Source organism: Salvelinus namaycush, chromosome 25 (genome assembly GCF_016432855.1).
Source record: "Salvelinus namaycush isolate Seneca chromosome 25, SaNama_1.0, whole genome shotgun sequence".
Classification (NCBI taxonomy): Eukaryota; Metazoa; Chordata; class Actinopteri; order Salmoniformes; family Salmonidae; genus Salvelinus; species Salvelinus namaycush.
This window is the reverse complement of record NC_052331.1, coordinates 24,470,194-24,492,517: the sequence shown is the minus strand read 5'-3', so window position 1 is coordinate 24,492,517 and position 22,324 is coordinate 24,470,194. Positions and strand designations below refer to the sequence as shown.

The 22,324-nt window shown below is 41.3% G+C and overlaps 1 protein-coding gene across 10 annotated transcripts in view; it reads left to right on the top strand.

The window, feature by feature from the left end:
* Positions 1-2,724: 2,724 nt before the first annotated feature.
* The window catches only part of LOC120020383 (nuclear receptor coactivator 2-like), a 67,782-nt gene continuing 48,182 nt past the window's right edge, over positions 2,725-22,324 (top strand). For 5 of the 10 annotated variants that reach the window (XM_038963991.1, XM_038963997.1, XM_038963994.1 and 2 more), the window contains exons 1-4: positions 2,726-2,867; positions 9,826-9,907; positions 17,744-17,854; positions 18,404-18,576. In XM_038963991.1, coding sequence (XP_038819919.1) covers positions 17,763-17,854; positions 18,404-18,576 — 265 coding nt within the window. In that variant the 5' untranslated portion in view covers positions 2,726-2,867; positions 9,826-9,907; positions 17,744-17,762. The other 5 variants (XM_038963995.1, XM_038963992.1, XM_038963989.1 and 2 more) reach the window with 5 other exon arrangements.

The window sequence follows — 22,324 nt, the reverse complement described above, 5'->3', positions numbered from 1 at the left end:
ATGATCCTCTGTTGGTAACTGTAAGATTGATATACAGTATGTGTAGATGCTGACCCAAGAATGTTAAGTCATTCAAAACATACTAACTAACACTGCTTTGCCTATAGAAATGAACATTTACAAATCTGTGGAATCTTGTGCTATACTCTACTTTGTATCTCACTGTAACATTTAGGAGACACCTGAACGTCTGCATAAAGCAACAAAGGTGAACCTTGTGCATCACCTTAAGGAATTTGAGAAGGATGGGAAGAAAACTGTTGGTTTGTCTTAATTTCTCTCAATTTCTCTCAATTAAATTGTCATCTTATGTTACACTATTTGATTAATGTACTGTAATACTATGTTCTAGATGTTTATAATTTTGTCTCCAATCTTCTCACACAAATAAATGGAAGAGTAGTTTGTGATCCACACTTTAATACGACAAAGGACACTTGAGATCTTGGATTTCCCTGTGCAACGCACAAATGAGCTTGGTTTGGTGTGATATGAAGAGTATTTTGCAAGAATATGAAGTTATTCTTCATATCAATTAAATGATTGTGTCTGTACTGTCTGAATACAGCCAAAGGAGAAAGTTGAAATGTGAAAGAAGAGTATAGCTGGCCCGGCACATCAATTTAGGGCGCTACCAATGTACTGGTGGCCACCTTTCATCCATTTTTAACATGCCGACTTTGGACATTTGAGGACATCGTTTGAACTTCGGTATGTGCCTAGGGACAGCTGAACTCAAGATAAGCACATATAAATTGAAACCCTGTGCAAAGAGTTCATTTCAACCAAGATCACGCTGATTTTCCAATTGAAACACCAAGATCAAACTATATGACTCCATAATGCAAAATGTGCAGATGCCTAATAAATTATACTTTTTCAAAATAGAACAAAACGCGACTGAACGTTCTAATTTCATCATTCATTGCCTTTTGCTGATTGTGCAATTTAAACCTTGTATGGGGGCCCATGATCAACGCTAATGCATGCGCTAACGTCACTCTGAGAAATACTCACAAGGTGGCAGTGTTTATCAAAGAAAGAATAAACGAACTGGAAAATGAGAAAGAGGAGTAGAATCAGAGACGGAAGTGGAAGCAAGAGACAACCCACTCAATGTTTGGAAGGCAATTGCAACCCACCAACCTACTCAATGTTTTTTCTGGTTCAATGAAAGTCAATTAACTAAGTAAACCAGACCCAGCTGCTATTGCATTGGTGCCTATGGGAGACCCTCCCCGTTAAATAGACCGGAACTGACCTTGGTAGAATGTCAGCCTATAATGGCATAGATTTAGCATTTAGCCCACAAGCAGGGAACCACTCAACAAGCAACAACATTAGGATATTACCAATCAGAAAAAACATTGAGTAGGTTGGTGGGTTGGGGTGGCTTTTGAATGTACTACTGAATTGTGATTTTGAAACTGTAATAGGCAACCAAAGCAATGATTGGCTGCCCTTGATTCCACCCTATGAAATGTATGGAACTAAATCCCCAAAATTTCTCAAACTAGATAAACATTATATTTACAGGATAGAGAATTAAAAGGTGTAAAATACTGCTAAAAAGCATGAAACGAGTATAACATAAGGCAGAGAAATAGCTACACGAGTCCCTCTTTCAAAATGTACAAACCCTTTACCTTCCCCAAACAATCTCCATTTAATTGAAGCACATTATTTAACAACAATTAATTTTATCAACAGCAGGTTTGGCCAATAAGCAAGTGGCTATGGCCACTATAAAGGCAGAAACGGGGGAAAGTAAGTAGCCTAATTGGTTCTATGGATATTTTGAGGATGCAACATTGTATCTGTCCCCTTATGGTGTCTTTGAGAGCATGGGCAGCACCATTGAAGCCATCTCCATTTTGAAGTAGTACATTTTTGTCTTCTACTACTTCTATGAGTTTGTAAACAAACTGAAAGGGTACATACTACCACCTGGATTGTGTTGTTTGAACAGGTATAAAACCAAAGTTGTCAATTTACTGCCACCTGCATTTATGGAATGTTTGCTCAGGAGTATAATTAATTGGCTGATCCCTCCTGATGTGGATGGAATTGTGATCGTTCCTTAACTCATGGGAAGTCCCACCCAGTTGACTAGTTAAGAATTATGAAAGTCCTCAATGGCACTGCCCATGTTAACTGGCTTTTGGGCACTAGAGTCCTCTATCTAGCTCTATGGTTTGGACCAAGATGATTTATGAGCAGTTCGAACATCTGCCTGAGACATTTTTACCATGCCATAGAGACAAAATTCCTAATGTGAAGAGAGGCACTATCTTACTGTGTTTGTGTGGAGGCATGTTAATTGACTCCTACTTATATGTGTTGTAGCTTGGGCTGCATGGCAAATACAAAGCCTAACATCAAATACAAACCTGAAGAGTAAGGCACACTTTTTCACTCATTAATTTGGGCCTAAAATGACGGGGTGTTTGTTGGTAGCCTACATTTGAAAGACTCCAAAATGTAATGTTTCATTATTTAAATTCAACCTTGAAAGGACGATATGACTAAAACACTTCTGAGTAAGCACAGCAGGGTCAACCTATTCAAGTTAAAAAAAATACATTGTTAACTAACTTTAATCGGCCGCATTGATACCATGAGTCTGTCTGCCTTTAAGCTGTTATGGTTGGCTGCAGTGTCATTATTTTGTCCTTCTGTTCTGTGAGCAGCAAAGTCTATTGTGGTAATGAGGGCTGGTGCGCTGCGCGTGTGGGGGAGGACTACGGGCATGATAAACAAGCACCCAGTCATCGCAGAGGAACATGGCGGCAGTGCTGTTACATTGCCGATTCACGAGTACGAAGGTCCTGACATAGCAGTTCACATTTATGGGACTTCAAGTTACGGTAAGTTATGGAGAGTAACTTACAATATATGCATTTTGTAGTGAAGAAATATGTTTTTGTGCAGATATATATGCTATAATCCATAATGTCAGTTTAGGTTTACCATTGGGAAGCTGCGTTGTTGCTTGTTATCTGAAGCGAGATATTTCTTTAGATGGTTCGAAGATTACTTCCACACTAGTTTTGTTTTGAAGCGTTGCTGAAGTTTAACTTTGTTTAGGCTACTAAGCAATGTAAATCACATTTGTTTTGGCTTGTGAGTCTATAGGCTACTGTGTTTGAGTTTCAGAGAGAAGTTGAAGGAGATTTCTATTTGCAAATTCATTTGAAGATTGAACAACGACATCGATAGCGGATATAGTGGTAAACATTGCACGTAGTTCGAGGTTTTTGCATAATGCAAAATAGCTTATTGAAACCAAAAGAACAGATGTGGTTGAAGAAACCAAACGTCACTGGCGTATGATTTCAAGTAGGAAATCCTCAGCAAGCAAGGCACCACATTTTCGATTGGTAATCCGTCTTATCAACTATTTAACACTGTTAGAAACTTTTGCGATCTGAGAAGTGCAACAATATATCAATCACATTGACACATTCAAAGAAATATCATTTTGACTTCAACTGTTCATCAACCTTTGAGTGACGTCATATGGCGAACGTGACGCAAGTCTTCCCACAGGAGTTATCTATAACTGTTCCCCCAAAAAATTTTTTGTTCCAAAACACAAATATTTGGCAATTCGTTCCTATAACCTAACTGTTGGTTTATCAGTGACTATCACCTAAACGGTTAAAACAAATATCTCAATCATAGTATTATTTTATTGCTTGCCTTGTTGTGAGAATCTCTGTGTTACTGTGTGTTAATGAATCATAATGAATCATCAGCTTTAAATTGCTAGTAAAGAATTTTAGGAGAAAGGAATGGCTCCAAAATCGAATACAGTTCACATTGAGCAGGGCCAGTTGGCCACCAATAAATTGTCCTGCAGAAGGTTGACCATATGGCAGGTGTAGTGTTATCCATAGTGAGATATTACCTAATAAGTCAAACTGCTATTAGAGTAGAAATATAAAGATTGGACGAAAGGCTGGATCTATTGGTAGAGAATCTCTTAATATTGGACTAGTGGCCCTTTAAAGACTTTATTCTCTGCTTCTGTATTACACACCAGTGAACTTGGAAAGCTATTGCATCACACAGCCGCTTTCCTTGTTCTGTCATTGTCCATCTTTTCATTATTAAATGCACGAATCTTACATGAAAAACTGAACTTTGTTGACAGAGATGGGCAACTTTATATTTGTTTAGTAATGGAACATATAGTATTTTCGATCTTATTTTGCTTATCGCTTTAGAGCCTTTTAGCCTGTTCATTTGCCATTATTTAGTAAGCTATGCAGAAGACTTGGCATGTGCTTCAAACATACAGTACACAGCGAGTGATTTGAAAGGGATGCCATTTCATTGCATAGCTCGATGACTGTACTTAACATTTAAAGTGGAACTGACAGTGTTTTAGCATTTTACATTTTAGGCATTTAAAATACATTTATCCAGAGAAACTTATGGGAGCAATTAGGGTTAAGTGCCTTGCTCAAGGGCACACTGGTAGATTTTTCACCCAGTTGGCTCATGGATTCAAACCAGCAACCTTTCGGTTACTGGCCCAACGCTCTTGGCATGAAATCTTATTTAAATCTGTTCATATTCACCCCCAGGAAGAATATGATGCCTTTAAAAAAAAAAAAACTTTTAATTTACATTTTCTGAGTAGCGAGCACTTAGCTATGGTCATTTTCACGTTTTCATACTTCCATAGAATGTTGGGGAATGACGTAGAGGAAGACTTTTGTTAAAAATTCTAATGCAATATAGAGTGGGAAAGCGGCCATGCATTTGGACAATTCAGTAAATAACACCTAATAAAAACGTGTCAGTCTGGTCAAGGACCGGACTCTACACAGACCGGTTCACCATAGCCAATCGGAGCTACAGTAGGTCCAGATGCAAATAAGCAATTTTCCACATGGGCCTGCCATCATTTACTTTGAACTTTGACTGTGTTTACAGGCAGTAGCAACAGCAAATTTTTTGATAATTAGAAAAGCATTTGCCAAAAGCCACAAAATACCAGAATGAAATTAGCTACAATCTAATGAGGGAACAGTAGATAAACCCTCTCAAACTTTCAGCTTGTAGTTGGCTGTCATAATTGAACTGATAAGCGATGGGGAATAGTAGCCTGCTCGCCCTTCTGCAGCTTGCCTGCCAATGCATGCTTGTCCCAACCCACGCTTTGACAACTGAATGGGAACTTGCCTGCCTGCACATTTTGATCGATGGGCAGTTTTTCTCAAGCAGGTTTCTGCAGGCTAAACATGAATTTAGGGCTTGCAAAGTTATCGTGTAACCGACTAAAATAAAATAACCGTCATGACCGTTTTTATTATATTTTGTTTATTTGTGGAATGAACACCTGACTGAAGACAGGCCAGGCAGTCTTGCAGTTTACTCTATTGTCTGTGGTAACATGAACTCTTTACAGCTGCGATGAAACTGTGTTGCTCCTTGCTGAAACAACCTAGGTGTTTTAGGAAAGGAGTCTGGTTGCCTAGGCTATGCCACCTTCACTTCAGCAGCAGAATATGCAGTCAGGAGAGGAGAAAAATGTGTACCTTTTCATATATATATATTTTTAATGGAAACAATACTATTCAAACGATTATAACAGTGACTGCGATCATTTGGCTGACCAATAACCATTATTGAAAATTCCTTGATGTCACAGCCCTGCCTGAACTTAAATCCCATCTTGGGGTTAAGTCTGCTGAAAGCACAGCAACATCAGTTATTTCTTTTGCTTTGAGTTTATTTACTCATTTCAAAGTAATCCGAACTCTGATATTTGAAGCGCTGCATCAGTAAATTGAGTGCTCTAACCTACATCTCACCTTGTGCTTTCCTCCACTGGCCATTGAAATTCCAGGGTAATGCTCTGCTTCTCAGTAATTGTATTGTATATCTGTTCTTATGTGGCCTAGTTATGAGAGGCTGTGTACTACTACAGTATGATTATTAATTTATCCAGGGCCCTTGAATGTCCATTCTGCGTTCATGTTACTATTGGAATTCTATCTTTTGGACATACATTTTCTCTTTTACTTTAGCGTGCCCAGTTCCTGTCACAGTTGTTCAATTGATCTATTCATATGGATTCATTTCATTACCTTTTATCTTTGTATACAATGCAGACCAGGTTATGATACAACAGCATTGTTTGTTTATATGTTGTCCACCATACTGTGGGACAGAATGGCTCTGTAGGGTGACTACAATTCTAAATGATTGGACCTCGGTACTGGAGAATTAGTCACATTACAGTTTTCTTCCAAGTGCATGCAGGCCAGTGCTGCTTACAAGGGCACTTCCCAGGACAGAGTGTGTGTGTATATGGTGCTGCCACCCTCTGGCAGTCATCTCCTCAAATACCTCAATGACGGTTCATGGGTGGACTGTCACCTTACAATAAGCAGTCCATTCCTTTCTAGCATTCAGCAATGCAGAAAAATAGCAATTACTGTCATGAAATGGTGGATGTAACATACTGGACTGAGGAGGAGACTGGTTCAAATGGTGTATCTGTGTGTGTGAACCCCTCAGTGTACAGTCCGCACACACACACAGTCGAATAAGTGTACTTAGGCTGCATTTACACAGGCAGCCCAATTCTGATATTTTGCCAAATTGTTGGCAAAAGAGCTGATTTGATTGGTCAAAAGACACAATTCGTGAAAAAAATATCAGAATTGGGCTGCCTGTGTAAATGCAGCAATAGTGTACACATAGTCACAACCCACCATGGTAAACTGTTTCTAGGCCACCCAGCAAACAAGAGGGAATGCAGCAGAATGAACCAGTGGCCAGGGAGCCAAGTCCAGGGTTGCATAACAAGTGCTAATTTGGTTTGAGCTGTGGACATAATTCTGCAGCTATGTGACAGGGCCCTGGTGGTAAAGTCTCCCCTGTGCTACACCCTGTGTGAAGCACTGTGGGCTAACATGACTAGCAGCCAAGCCTGCATGCTTGGATCCAACCTCTGTTTTGTTTAGAATGTTATTTTCTTCTTCGGGAATCCCACATTGCTGTGAGAAAGGTCAGCAGCATTTTCATGTAGGTGCTCGCATGTTAACTCCACCAGTGGTTAGGACAAGTACTGTTCTGCAGTATTTGCCTGCATGTGTAGAGAAACCTGGAGGCAGTGGTTGCATGAATTAGCCTGGAATAATATTAGGTAGTATGGATGTGAAAAGCCTACCAATAAACTCTGAAGCCTTGTTCACACTGCAGGCCTTAATGCTCAAATCAGCTTTGTTTTTCAGTTCTGTTTTGGAATATTGACTGTCCAAACACCAAGTTACAAGTGACCAAACTGGATTTGTGTGTGTGTTCAGACAGCAGTTATTTGCTGACATGGCTACAATAGTTATTATAGTAACGAGTGGTGTAGGCTGATTTGGTAGTGGTTCTCATGCTTCTGATCACTCAGACGTTATGTAGCAAGCTAAAGTGACAACAATGTCTGTCATGGATGTTTCCCAGTTGCTTTGAATGTTCAAAATCATTGTGTAAGAACTTATTTTTTTTATTTGTATTTTTTTTAAAGCCTCAAAGGATAAGATGATCCAACTTTCAAAACTAGTCATTTTTGGCTAGCCACAGCACTGAACTAGCTAGCTAGCTGTTTAGCTTTCTATCACATTCACTCATTTGTTTTATAAACAATTAACAAGCTAGTTAGCTACCACATGTTCTTGGCAAACTGTCAACAGAATAGCTAGCAAGCAACAAGGTATGCCAAATAGCAGTTTAAAAACCACTTGAGGGCAAATAAATCAAATTTGACCTTTCAGAGACCAGTCGCATGGCCAAGGTGGTTTGAAATGTGGCTTGAAATATCAGATTCCATATGCTTTTTGGCTGTTTAGACTGCAGGAAAAATAACAGATTTGAGTCGGACATGCAAAAAAAAAAAAAAAAAGGATTTGAGTGATTTCAAACTACCATTGTGAACAAGGCTTAATTGTGCCATGTTATGAAAATAAGTTTGTGGTTATGGTGGTTTTAAGTTAGGATCAATGTAAAATCATCAGGTATTACAATGTGATCATGATATCGACCATTTAACATCCTAACTTTCATCACTGCTGACAACGGAAGGCAAGAAGTATTTGTTGCAATACCATAATGACAAAAGGCTTCTAAGGCTAGATGCTTACCATCTGGTTGCTTGGTAACACAAATTAATCATAGCCTGGAAGTGTGTGTGTGTGTGTGTGTGTAAAATGGTTTAAGGATCACTACCATCGCATGTGCTTCTGTAGTTTACTATGTTGGTGTACAGATGTGAAACTAGACACCTAGAAAACACTATGGAGAAAACAATATTTACTTTCTACAGATCTAAGATCAGCTGTACTTTGTACCGTGTAATTGCTAAGGCTTGGATTGGTTGAGAAAAATCTGATTTTAGATCTGTGCAGGCAGGGGGCAAAGTCTACCATGAGCCAGTTGGACAAATTAAAATTCATGACAGCATTCCGTGTCGATTGAGTAATGACTTGTAAGCACTCGGCCAAAGGTCTGAGAGATCCGCTCGGGTATCTACTGTAGCTTCAAGCCATCAACCAGGAGAGAAATTCCATCTGAGTGAGGTGCCATTTTATCCTGATGTGTGTTGTGTTCAGATCACATGACTGGATCAAATGAATTGATCTGGGTGAGCCAGCATTGCTCTTCGAGCTGCCCTGTCATTGGTTCATTCCGGTGGGAATGAGCCAATGCAAAACTGTCATTGAAGAATCTCAAATATATATAAATATTTTGATTTGTTTAACAATTCTTTTTGGTTTCTACATGATTCCATGTGTTATTTCATAGTTTTGATGTCTTCACTATTCTACAATGTAGGAAATTAGTAAACAAAATAAAGAAAAACCCCAGAATGAATAGGTGTCCAAACTTTTGACTGGTAGTGTACATCCTAAGCATAGCTCATTGTTCTGTTGTGAATTCTTCCTTTAACTGATTGACTATCAACAGAAAGCTGATGTCCTCTGGCCATGCTCCCCCACCCATCCCCTCTCTCTCGGGCCCTGTGGTTGGTGGAGATCATGTTACAGCAGGAGGAAAGCACTGCTGCTCTCAACACACAGCATTACATGATAGTCCTGACTGACTTGGGGAGATTTAACCTGTCCCTGTTCAATGCTGGACTGTGTCTGCAACTGCTTTGTGTGCGCACACAGCACCTGTTCTCATTTGAAGACTATTTGACTTGCTTTTGTCCTGCATATTTTTGAAATTCACTTAACAGGAGATGTGATGGATGTAGGCCTACATCAATATGCAATGAAAGAAGAAACCCTGAAATACAACCAGTGTGTGCTAGGTCCTAGGCCCTGCTCCTCCCTCTGAATGGGATGGTGTGTTAGGATCAGCTGTAGGCCCCACTCCCCACACCTCCCTTTGGTCACTCTGGGACCAGGTGCATCTTTAAGTTCTCTGTGGTTTGAGGCTGCAGCCTGCTGAGCGTCTGTCATACAGCGTCTGTCATACAGTACAAATCAGACAAACACCACCGGGGAAGCTCTAGCAGATGTATACAGTTGACCAGTCACCAACAAATGTGCTTCCCCTTTCTACTCTTTCTCTTACTGCAGTGCTTTCTGACTTGTTGCTTTCAATTTCATGTCATGCTGCTCACACGTTGAAGTGAGGTAATCATGGTATAGCTACCGGTCCTCGCAGGTTCAACTAATGCAAATTAGCAATGTGTCTGTGGAACTTGGCTGATTGCATTGAAAAATTAACTATAGCTCTCGAGTCAATTGAATGTACAGTAAATGTGTCTTTAGGTTTGGATCAAACTGTAGTATGCCTCTTCTTGTTCAGGCCTTCAAAGAGAGGAGTGGGTGATACCTGAAGGAAACCTGCAGCAGAAGTTCGTTAAGAAGGATGCATTTCATAAGCCAAGGTGAGTCAGCTGAATCAACCGTTCTCATTCCCTCCCTGATATTGTGCCATTTCTGCTTTGGAACCGTCCTGTTTACTATAAGACACTTAAGCCTTGTCTGAGCCATAAGGCAGGAGGAGCCTGTCTCGTGTTTCTGAGGGCGTGAGGCTGTTTGATGTACAAGTACAACCCCTGTACAGGACGCTAGCCAACGGTGTATAATATAGTGTATACTATATTTGTATCTAACAACAATCTACATTTACTGGCAATTACTGACATACATACCTCTATGACAACAAGCCATTTGTTGGTTCTATAGAACTGTTATAAACCAAATATTGATGTTATGTAATGATCTGCAAAGTGAAAGTAAAGAGAAGCGACAGGCCTCTGCAGGTTGACTGGCTAGTGAAACGAAAGCCAGCTGCCTGCTGTGTTTAAAACACACACACTTCTTTTGTCTTTTGCCAGCCCATTGTTGCCTCTGCTTTGTCTCATGTGACAAGAGCAGGCCATTATCTTGGTGAAAAGGGAAACCACTTTTTGGGGCCTGGCATCATAAACTATTGGAATTTTCGAGTGCTCTCTGCTCTCTCTAGCTGCTGGATTTCCGGAGGCGGGGCCAGGGAAGAGTGGGGGAGGGGATTGGAGATCATCGGCTGCGACTCTGAGGGGATTTGTGCTGTAGTTTGTCAGCTGTCATTAGGAGCAGATGACACAGGAGGTAATCTGCTGTTTGTGCATGTCCTTGCTCCAGCATGTGTCTCTGTCTACATCGCTGCGTAGCGTGTACAGCGCTGTGACTGCCTGTCTGCCTGGGCTCAACGTTAACCAGGCTATATGGGAGGGCTTCTCCTGTTTTTGCTGTGAAACTGAATCTACAGTAGCCATGGGTCAGACACTGTTGATTTATGGACCCATGTTTGGTCAAAGGGGTAAGTAATCAAGGAATGGAATAAATAGCTATTGTTTCCCAATGGAGGAGATTACATTAAGTTTAGAATTGTTTGTTTCTTGGTATAGAATTGTTGCTGTTTTAGGTGAGTGTTTTGTGTGTGTGATTTTTATCTATGTTGTGTATTTCAAACTTCCTACGGTATCCTGAGAGGAATTTAGATGTCCACAGAACATTCCATTAGCTCTTTGTTGTGTGCTGTCAGCAGTCCTACTGATGCCACCGGAGATGAACAGGACAAGCCCCTCTGTAAACAACCCAGAGGGCCACCAGTCTGGTGAGGGGGCTGGGATACTAAATTAACTTTGTATATAGAGCTGTGAATGTGTGGCCAAATAAATGTGTACAGTTAACTGACAGTAATGAATTTAGGCTTCTGGATCCTGTCATCAGACACGAGGGCTCAGAAGTGCATTTCATTGGGCTTTGGTCAAAAGTAGTGTACTACATACTATTTGTTTTTTTGACCAAGTCGTATATTAGGCCCCTAGCTGTCGGTCATGGGGCATCTCTTCAGTAGAGGGCTGAGGAAGGTGAACCTGGCTCTTTAACACACCTCTCACCCTGCCGGCTTCTTGCCTGGCATAGAAAAGCATAGGCCAGGTGACAGCAACAGGTGGGCCGCAGGCCAAAAACTTTGCCACAGTGTAAGTGTGTTCAATGGTATTGATCTGGTTCCATGATCAATGCATTATAACATTGGTTGTGTCCCAAATGGCTCCCTATGTAGTGCACTACCTTTGACCAGAGCCCAATAGGCCTATATAAGGAATATGGTGCCATTTCTGACACAGACATTGTCAAGCCCACACAGGCTGTAATGTAAGGTCAGCCTGTTATTTTCATGTTGCCTTCCATCGGCCCATTGAGCAAAATCTGAACCAATTTTGTGTGCTCAGAAATATTTCTTAGAGGATAATTTGGACTAATTCTAAGTAAATTACATTGACTGTTCGCTTCATTCAAATAGCAATTTGGGATGTATTAATGGGACAGAAGTGGGTCATTGACGATGAGCACACTTGGACTACACTTCACAGCGCGCACCCAGTCAGTCGTTTGGTGCAAATTCCAGCACACAAGTGTCACAAGGCATCAGTAAATTAGGAAAACACAAAAGACTATTATAAATGCCTATCCTGTTTTACCAATGGTAGCAGCCAGGGCTGAGCAGATAACATCTGGTTGGTCCTATGCTTTCTGTCTATTAGGAGTGACTCATTTCTTCTAGATACACCCAGTCTTCTGGATATTCTATGATATCACCATTAATTCACAAGAGAAGTGTTTGCTAATTCCGCTACGGGGTGCGAGTCATGGGTTGCGTCCCAAATGGCACCCTATTCCCCATTTTTTTTTAATTCCCTATATAGTGCATATGAGCCTTGGTCAAAAGTAGTACACTACAACAGGAATAGGGTACTGTTTGGGACGTACCATAGCTGTCCACTGAAGACTGAGCAGGGTCCAAGCCTCTTGGACCAGGGTTGATAGCCATTAAAGTGCCTTTTTTATTTAGGTCTGACTTTTGTCGGCTGGCAATGCTAAGTGTGTACCCTTACTATAGGGGAGAGGGGCTAGGGGACATAGGCAGGGGAGTGTATCTTAAATGGCACCCTATTACCTATACTTGTGCTCTACTTTTGACCAGGGACCATACAGCTCTGGTCAAAAGTAGTGCACCGAATAGGGTGCCATTTGGGATATACCCAGGTAGTGTGAGTGGGCCAGGGGACGTCGGCAGGCCAGGGCTGAGCCCTGATTCAATTTGACCTGAGGGATCAGCCTGATAATGGCTGGCTCCAGCTCTCATCCGACGTCTCGTTGAATTGATTATTTTAGTCTGCTGCCTCCCTGGCCGCACCAGTATCAGATCAATGTGCAGGGGTACAAGGTATTTGTTTATTTATTTATATTTCACCTTTATTTAACCAGGTAGGCCAGTTGAGAACAAGTTCTCATTCACAACTGCGACCTGGCCAAGATGAAGCAAAGCAGTGCGACACAGACAACAACACAGAGTTACACATGGAATAAACAAACGTACAGTCAATAACACAAAATAAAAAAAGATGTACATAAAGGCAGGGTAAAGTGGCTAGGCATCAGGATGGATAATAAGAGTAAGAATAAAGAACAGAGCAGCAGCGAGTTGAGTTGTCCCTTTTTGTCATTTACAGTTTAGGAATTGACTCGCGTGACAATGGAAAAACCACAGTATTTAATTTGGTTTTGTTTATTAGGATCTTTTAGCCCACCAAGGGCTAGTTTTCAAGAGTATTTTCATTTTCATTGTTTTAGCCAACCCAATGTGGTGGTGTTGGGCTGTGTGTGTTAGTCTATTTTGGTCCATATGTCTTTTGTCTCCCAGACAGCGAAGAGGTTACAGGATAAACAACAGCTGCAAACAGAGATTGCGCACAAACATACGTAGCTACAGAAAAATGAAGGCTCCTAATCTGCATGTACACTAAAGATTTAATACCCAGTGTATATGTCTGATGGGAGGGCTTCAGCCCTGTTACCGTGAGGTTTTATACAGGCTTAGACCTCCGTCTCTGTACAGGCTTAGACATCTTTCAACAGTCGAACTGACTGATATATCTCACTGACTAAGAGGGTCCACGTCATGTCAGTCTGCATGCGTGGTATCTCAACATCCTCAATAAGGCTCTTCTGAACTCAGTTACGCAGGAAAGCAATCAGGCCTATGTGATCAGAAATATTTTGATTTATATATTCCTATATTTTGTTGTGCTGGCCAGCCTTGATACTCTTGTCAAAGCACTTGACTCTCCAGGGAGGATGATGATGATGAAGAGAGCAGTTACATCTGATTATGACATCATGGTGTTGATCCGATGTGGCCCCATTCTCAGCTCCCAGGAGGGTGGTGACCTCACAGAAAGCATGCTGGGACAGATTGCTCCATCACCGCTCGAGGCAGGCACACTCTTGATGAATTAACAGTGATGAAGCCTACCACAAAATGCTAACACCCCAGCATCTTCTCCTTCCAATCCAATGCTAATGAAATTAGAGCCAAGTGCCTCAAAAGTAAAACCATTTAAAAACAATTTCGTCAGAGAGAAGAAAACAGTTCAGAGATCAACTGAGCCATTTAAAGAATGAACAGTTGGATTGATCACTGCTTCCTAGCGGGATTATCTTCCTGATCAAAACACAAACCACTGTTCTGCTTTTGGGAGAATCACTTGTCATGTAGTGTGTTATTTTCAACCATAAAATAATTACAATTGTTTTAATCGTCTTGTGCAGCATGCCTAAAACATTCATACTATTTTTTTTTTAAATTAAGGACATTTTTAGAGTCTTACGCCTACTTTCCCTCACGTGTTATGAACCTGTGGAAATTGGAAGACTAATGTGCTGGCCACACCGGTTGCGTTATGTGCGCGAGCATTGCAAAATAAATGTACACGTGTTATTCAATCATTGCATCCATACTGCTCGAGTGCGTCAACGAGCATCTGCGTTAGGAGCGTATACCCATGTGGGTTATTGAAAGATGAACTGAGGTCCAGTTGCACCTTAAAGTTGGTTGCCAACTGTAATATAAATTCCAAAGAAGAATCCTGAAGGAGGAGAGATTACTAGAAACAAACTCAGTTTACCCTTTTATCTGTGGATTAATTATCGGAGTAGAGGACCTTGTGCATTTTAGGTAAAATAACAACCCAATGTTTATATCCCTGGACAAATTAGCTAGCAACAGCAAGCTAGCTAGCTAAATTGCCATACATGTTTTAATGCTTTCGACCTGTCCCCAAATTAATATAGTTGGTTTAGAGTTTGTTTTGATATTTCAACCTGCGTGTATTGATCGTGTCTGGTGTGAGTGGGTAAAATCGATATGCATGAGATGCGCTTGCCTGGTGTAGTCGGCATGTAAGGCGTCATAAAGATCCATTTCCTCCATTGCATTTCGAGGAGGAGTAAGAAGATGTCACTAAATCTCTGCAAATGTGTCTACAACCCACGATCGGATTGAATCCCGGCTAAAGGTTACTCCTACGTTATCAGACCATTTTTAAAGGGCTTTTGCCCTTTTTTTTAATGTGAAAAAGTATTATAAGTTGGAAGACCTTGCTCCAAATCACAATAGTCAAAGGCCATAGTGTGCTATTTTACTCAATGGTGGAAATGGCTGAATGGCCAACATTCTGAAATGATTTGTAACTTCTGAATGCATTGAGCTGCTACCTTGTAATGGAATGAGGATGTAGGCTCTGTCTATGCATTTAGAGCAAGCAGCCAGTCAAATAGCAGGCTGTTTACAATGGTTTGCGTCCCAAATGGCACTCTATTCCCTGTGTGGTGCACTACGTTTGACCAGGACCTATAGGGCTCTGTTTACTGAGTCATGTGTGACCATGCCTCTGTTGTATTGTACTACCATTACCTTTAGGAGGGCATCTCTTGTTGTCTCTTCATCAGGATCAGAGGCTGTTTCACAGGGTAGGCTATATAGCGTTCTATTACATAATATTATATTCTCCCAAACACCTGCTCTGACTTTAAACTCAAAAGTTCGGCAAGCTACTTTTCTCAGCATCATGGAAAGTGCTACAATCTAAATGGGACGGTGGCTGATGTCTTCAATATTCTCACTGTTATCTAATAACAATATTATTCTCACTTATCACTGTTATATCTCTCATTTAACTGATCAAGTGATTAGCCCTAATGATTCCTTCCTGTATAAATTTGCTAACCATGCATACATGAGAGAAGTAGATTGAGACTCCTCCTGCTCCCACTCCTCATCCTCTTTCCTTCCTCCTCTCCTCTCCCCGCTCCTCCTCCTACTCCCCTCCTCCCTCTCATCCTCCTGATCGAATGGGGCCACTGTACTCTCAGTAAGGATCTGTGGGCTGATTATTCATTTAGATGAGCAGGGAGATTTGCTCCAGCCGGCCCTCTACTCCTCTCATCTGCTCAGTGGCAGGTCCAGGCTGTGTGTTATGTAATGATCAGGTGCTGGCCTGTTAGTAATTTATTCTGCTGCTCCACCAGCAGATCAGCTCAACGCTAGGCTAGCTGACACCACCACTGCCCTAAAGACGAGCTAGGTGGCCACACTGTCGCATATGTAATGAAACCTCACTGTACATAATATGCTTTTGCTGTTTTTATTTATATTTATTCAGGAATTGGGGCATTTATTATGATTAACTTATTTAAATTGTCCTCCGGGTAGATACAGATCACCGTAGGATTGTATTTTCACAAGTTAGTCAGAAATCTGTGATGCTTTTTGCTTACAACATTCGTTCTGGCTAAAGCAGTTCCATTTTGAATGAGGCCACGAATCTGTCTATTCAGATCAGTTGTGATTATCCTCTGTTTTTAAGCGTTATTTGCGTGACTGTTCTTGTCTCTGTGTACCACTGTTGTTTCATGTATTTGTGTGGACTCCAAGAAGAATACTACTGCTTCAGCAAAAGCAAGTGGAGATCTGAACAAACCAATAGTTCACAGCCCCTTGTTGTTGACAGGTCTCTTATTGTTACTTTTCAAGTATCAGCCAATGCAGGACCTGAATGTCAGCCTAGTTGCCATCCACACATACTGGGCACAAGGAAAGAGCTCTGTTTGGGCTACTAAGGTGCTGTGTCCCAAATTGCACCCTATTCCCTTTTAAAGTGCACTGCTTTTGACCAGAGCCCTGGTCAAAGTACTGTACTATAAAGGGAATTGAGTGCAATGTGGGATCCATGCAGGGTGAAGTCTCCAATATTGTTCGGTCTGGCCTGGTAATACACCCTTTTAGAGGCGCTCTTATGCTGCTTTTTGACTGTAACACCAGTGTATATACCAGACTAGGGAAATTGTTTCCATAGCTAGAGCTGACAGTGAGGACTTGTGAAGAGCAGAATCAACAACCTCTGCATAATCAAAACAGTTGCTTTGTGAGAAGGTGTTAAAAGTCACAGTCAGCCATTGTTATGTAAATGCAGGCTGAACAGAACCAGTGGCCTGGCTTTGGCCTCAAGTGAAAGCAGATCCACCAGAGCCATGGCCCAGTGTGATACGGTTGCCGGCCCGGGTAGATGGAAGCTGAGCATTTTGGGTAAAACACTGGGGGAAATGCGGCATTACTTCTATAAATGACAAACAGAGCATTGACCGGTGAAGGGCCTTGGACAAACAGACTAGTGGGGGGGGGGGGGGGGTGTACCTCGGCTGCAAATGGAGCAGAAACACAAGGTGGCCATACTCTCGGGTCTATCACCTTCTGCCTGGATTTGATGAGACGTGTTAAACCGAAGCCCATGCTATAACACAGCCACACAAATTGCCTTATGTTGAGGTAAACATTGACACCTCTTACAGTTAGCCTTCCCACACAACGTAGCTTATTGTGGGATGCCGTGTACTAGATCTGTGGCTGACAGTCATGATTTAACACCCATCTCAGTCTCTCATAGGTTCACTAGCTGCTGTCAACACATTTTGTTAGTACAATTATGATCCACAACATATCTGCAATTCAATTTTAACGGCATGATCAAATTTTATTAGTCACATGTGCCGAATACAACAGGTGTAGACCTTACAGTGAAATGCTTACTTACAGACTAGTGGGGGGGAGGGCAGCCGTATTTTTTTGAAACTGCACTAAGAATAAGTAGCAAGTAATTAAATGATGTAGCTAGTCTCTGGGTCGCTCATTGTCCTAAAATGTATCTGGTTTCAAATGTATTGTACAGACATCCAGTAACTTGCAGGTGCTAGGGTAGAAAAAATGTATGGATAAAATATTGGTAGATACCCGTATACTGATTAATGCTCCAGCGGTTTATTGCAACGTTTCAACCTGAAGGTCTTCATCAGGCTTGAGCCTTAATGGTGTCTTCTCCTCTCTCTTTCTGTAGTTGGTGATATTTGCTGAAGATGAGTAGTGCGGGGGACAACACCCCCGACCCTGCTGCCAGGGGAGAGTCTCTGAAGCGGAAAGAATGTGGTCCGGACCTCCTGGGGCCCAGGTAAGATCAGCTGTCAAACACACACACACACACACACACACACACACACACACACAACCATAGTATGCGTCCCAAATGGCACCCTATTCCCTCTATATAGTGCACAACTTTTGATTAGGGCTCTTACAGATCCCTCTCCAATATGTGCGCGCACACCTACGCCTCAACACAACCTTAGTTACGGATCCCTTTCCGATGCAAAGCTCTAGAAGGTCATTCAGCAGTCAGGTTATACACCGGTCATACGGAGAGCATGTCACCGTTCAAAATGGCACCCTATTCCCTATTTAGTGCACTAGTTTTGATCAGAACGTGATCAAAATAATTGCACTTTGTAGAGAATAGGGTGCCATCATGCAATGACTGAATACAGAATGACATGTTTTTTTTCTTGCCGTCTATTAATCTAAAGTATAGGCTATCTATATTGCTTGCTTAAGTTTTGATTAAAAGACACCACACGTATTGCTGTGAAAGTATTTTTCCTAATCAGTGTTGTTCACGTGCCCTGGGTTGCCGGTTGTCTTACCTCGGTCTCTGTCTCCACAGCCCCAAGCGGAGCACGGAAAAACCAAACCGGGAGCATGAAAACAAATACATTGAAGAACTGGCGGAGTTGATCTTTGCAAACATCAACGACATTGACAACTTCAATGTCAAGCCTGACAAATGTGCAATCTTGAAAGAAACTGTGAAGCAGATTCGTCAAATAAAAGAGCAGGGTAAGGCTTTATTTGACTTTATTGACCCTTTCTAATATTGAGGTAATTCCCCTCCATTGTAAGCACACACATTCCTCTGTCACAGCAATCACTTGCTTTCTTCAAAATACCACACTTAATGTACATTTCATGTGTGTGAGCGAGTAGGACAGCGCGGGTATTTCAGTCAGCTGCGTTGTGTGTCTGTGCTTGAAGGGCAGACAACAGCCGATCAGACGCGCGCACACACAGTGGAAGATCAGATGAGACACTCTTCTTGATGATAATGAAAAGCAGGCTGTTATTCACTGACTGGATTATATAATGATGAGCAATGTGATGGAAGACTCAGAGGAAACTAGGAGAGAGTGAGAGAGACGGCCTACTGTATTATACAGTTGAAGTCGGAAGTTTACATACACTTAGGTTGGAGTCATTAACTCGTTTTTCAACCGCTCCACAAATTTCTTGATAACAAACTATAGTTTTGGGAAGTCGGCTAGGACATCTACTTTGTGTATGACACAAGTCATTTTTCCAACAATTATTTACAGACAGATTATTTCACTTGTAATTCACTGTATCACAATTCCAGTGGGTCAGAAGTTTACATACACTAAGTTGACTGTGCCTTTAAACAGCTTGGAAAATTCCAGAAAATGATGTCATGGCTTTAGAAGCTTCTGATAGGCTAATTGACATCATTTGAGTAAATTGGAGGTGTACATGTGGATTTATTTCAAGGCCTACCTTCACTCAGTGCCTTTTTGCTTGACATCATGGGAATATCAAAAGAAATCAGCCAAGACCACAGAAAGAAAATTGTAGACCTCCAAGTCTGGTTCATCCTTGGGAGCAATTTCCAAATGTCTGAAGGTACCACGTTCATCTGTACAAACAATAGTATGCAAGTATAAACACCATGGGACCACGCAGCCGTTATACTGTTCAGGAAGGAGACGCGTTCTGTCTCCTAGAGATGAACGTATTTTGGTGCAAAAAGTGCAAATCAATCCCAGAACAACAGCAAAGGACCTTGTGAAGATGCTGGAGGAAACGGGTACAAAAGTAACTATATCCACAGTAAAACGAGTCCTATATCGACATAACCTGAAAGGCTGCTCAGCAAGGAAGAAGCCACTGCTCCAAAACTGCCATAAAAAGCCAGACTATGGTTTGCAACTGCACATGGGGACAAAGATCGTACTTTTTGGAGAAAAGTCCTCTGGTCTGATGAAACAAAAATGGAACTGTTTGGCCATAATGACCATCGTTATGTTTGGAGGAAAAAGGATGAGGCTTGTAGCCTAGTGGTTAGAGCGTTGGACTAGTAACCGAAAGGCTGCAAGATCAAATCCCCGAGCTGACAAGGTAAAAAGATCTCTCGTTCTGCCCCTGAACAAGGCAGTTAACCCACTGTTCCTAGGCCGGCATTGAAAATATGAATTTGTTCTTAACTGACTTGCCTAGTTAAATAAAATGTTTTTAAAAATTAAATAAATTGAATTGTGTCTGCAAGTAGCCAACTTCAGGACAGTTAGCTTGGGTGCTTGACCTCCGTTGTGAGGAACGCTCGGATCAACACTACTCATCGGCCAGAGTGTCCAGTGTCCAATAGTGCAGTGTGTGTGCTGCGCGATCAGCGAGCAAAATACTCAGAATTTATGAACGACCCACTGGAGGCAATATACAAACGCACCCTTAGTTGTCAATGAAACACAGTACCAGTCAAGTTTGGACACGCCTACTCATTCAAGGGTTTTTACATTGTAGAATATTGAAGACATCAAAACTATGATATCATGTAGAGAAAAAAAAGGGTTAAACAAATCAAAATATATTTGAGATTCTTCAAAGTAGCCACCCTTTGCCTTGACAGCTTTGCACACTCTTGCCATTCTCTCAACCAGCTTCACCTGGAATGCTTTTCCAACAGTCTTGAAGGAGTTCCCACATATGCTGAGCACTTGTTGGCTGCTATTCCTTCACTCCGCGGTCCAACTCATCCCAAACCATCTCAATTGGGTTGAGGTCGGTGATTATGGAGTCCAGGTCATCTGATGCAGCACTCCAACACTCTCCTTCTTGGTAAAACTGCACTTGAAGAAACGTTCTTGAAATTTTCCGCATTGACTGACCTTCATGTCCTAAAAGTAATGGAATGTCGATGCTCTTTGCTCATGTGAGCCATTCTTGCCACAATATGGACTTGGTCTTTTACCAAATAGGGCCATTTTCTGTATGCCACCCTTAACGTGTCACAACACAACTGATTGGCTCAAACGCATTAAGGAAAGAAATTCCACAAATTAACTTAAGGCACACCTGTTAATTGAAATGCATTCAATTTAAGTCTTGCCATACACTTTCAAGCCGATTTAAGTCAAAACTGTAACTAGGCCACTAGGGAACATTCAATTTCGTCTTGGTAAACAACTTGTGTATATTTGGCCTTGTGATTTAGGTTATTGTCCTGCTGAAAGGGGGATTTGTCTCCCAGTGTCTGTTGGAAAGCAGACTGACCAGGTTTTCCTCTAGGATGTGCTTAGTTTTATTCCGTTTCTTTTTACCCTAAAAAACTCCCTAGTCCTTGCTGATGACAAGCATACTCATAACATGATGCAGCCACCCCGCTTAAAAACATGGAGTGGTATTCAGTGATGTGTTGTTGTGGATTTGCCCAAAACATAATGCTTTGTATTCAGGACAAAGTTGATTTTTTTCCTAGCAGTTTTAGTGCCTTTTTGCAAACATCATCCATGTTTTGGAATATTTGTATTCTGTATGGGCTTACTTCTTTTCACTGTCATTTAGGTTAGTATTGTGGAGTAGTTACAATGATTGATCCATCGTCAGTTCTATCACAGCCATAACTCTGTTTTAAAGTCACCATTGACCTTACGGTGAAATCCCTGAGCAGTTTCCTTCCTCTCCGGCAACTGAGTTAGGAAGGACGCCTGTATCTTTGTAGTGACTGGGTGTATTGAAACAAAAACCCAAGTATAATTAGTAACTTTATCCATAGGTGCTCTTTGTGAGGCATTGGAAAACCTCCCTGGTCTTTGGGGTTGAATCTGTGTTTGAAATTCACTGCTCAACTGTGGGACATTACACATAATTGTATGTGTGGGGTACAGAGAGGTAGTAAAAAAAACACACAAACAAACACATTAAAGCACTATTATTACAGCAAATAAGCACATTTTTACTCCTGAACTTATTTAGGCTTGCCATAACAAAGGGGTTTAATACTTAGACTCAAGACATTTTAGCTTTTCATTTTTAAATTAGTAAAGAATGTCTAAAAGGATAATTCCACTTTGACATTAATAGGGTATTGTGTGACATCTCAATTTAACACATTTTAAATTAAAATCAATCCTTCTAGTGTATAAGTGTTTAAAAGTTATTTTTGAAAGAATACAATATTAAACATTTGGTTTTGTGAGTTTTAAAAATGAAAACCTTCGCCAGCAGAATCAAGCGATTGTATATTATGTTGCATCTGTCCCATTCTGTCCCACACTTGAACCCCTCACTCTGACCATTTTACTCGCTCTGTCCCATTCTGTCCCACACTTGAACCCCTCACTCTGACCATTTTACTCGCTCTAGCAGAGTTGGTTAGGCTGTATCTATCTACATATTATCTAGAGCAATAGTGACTAACTGTGCTGCTGGCAACACTGGCAATGACTTTTTTTGCCAACGTTTACTGACACCGGTCATATTCAGCGGGTTTTGCGCATTCCTATATTAATCAGTTATT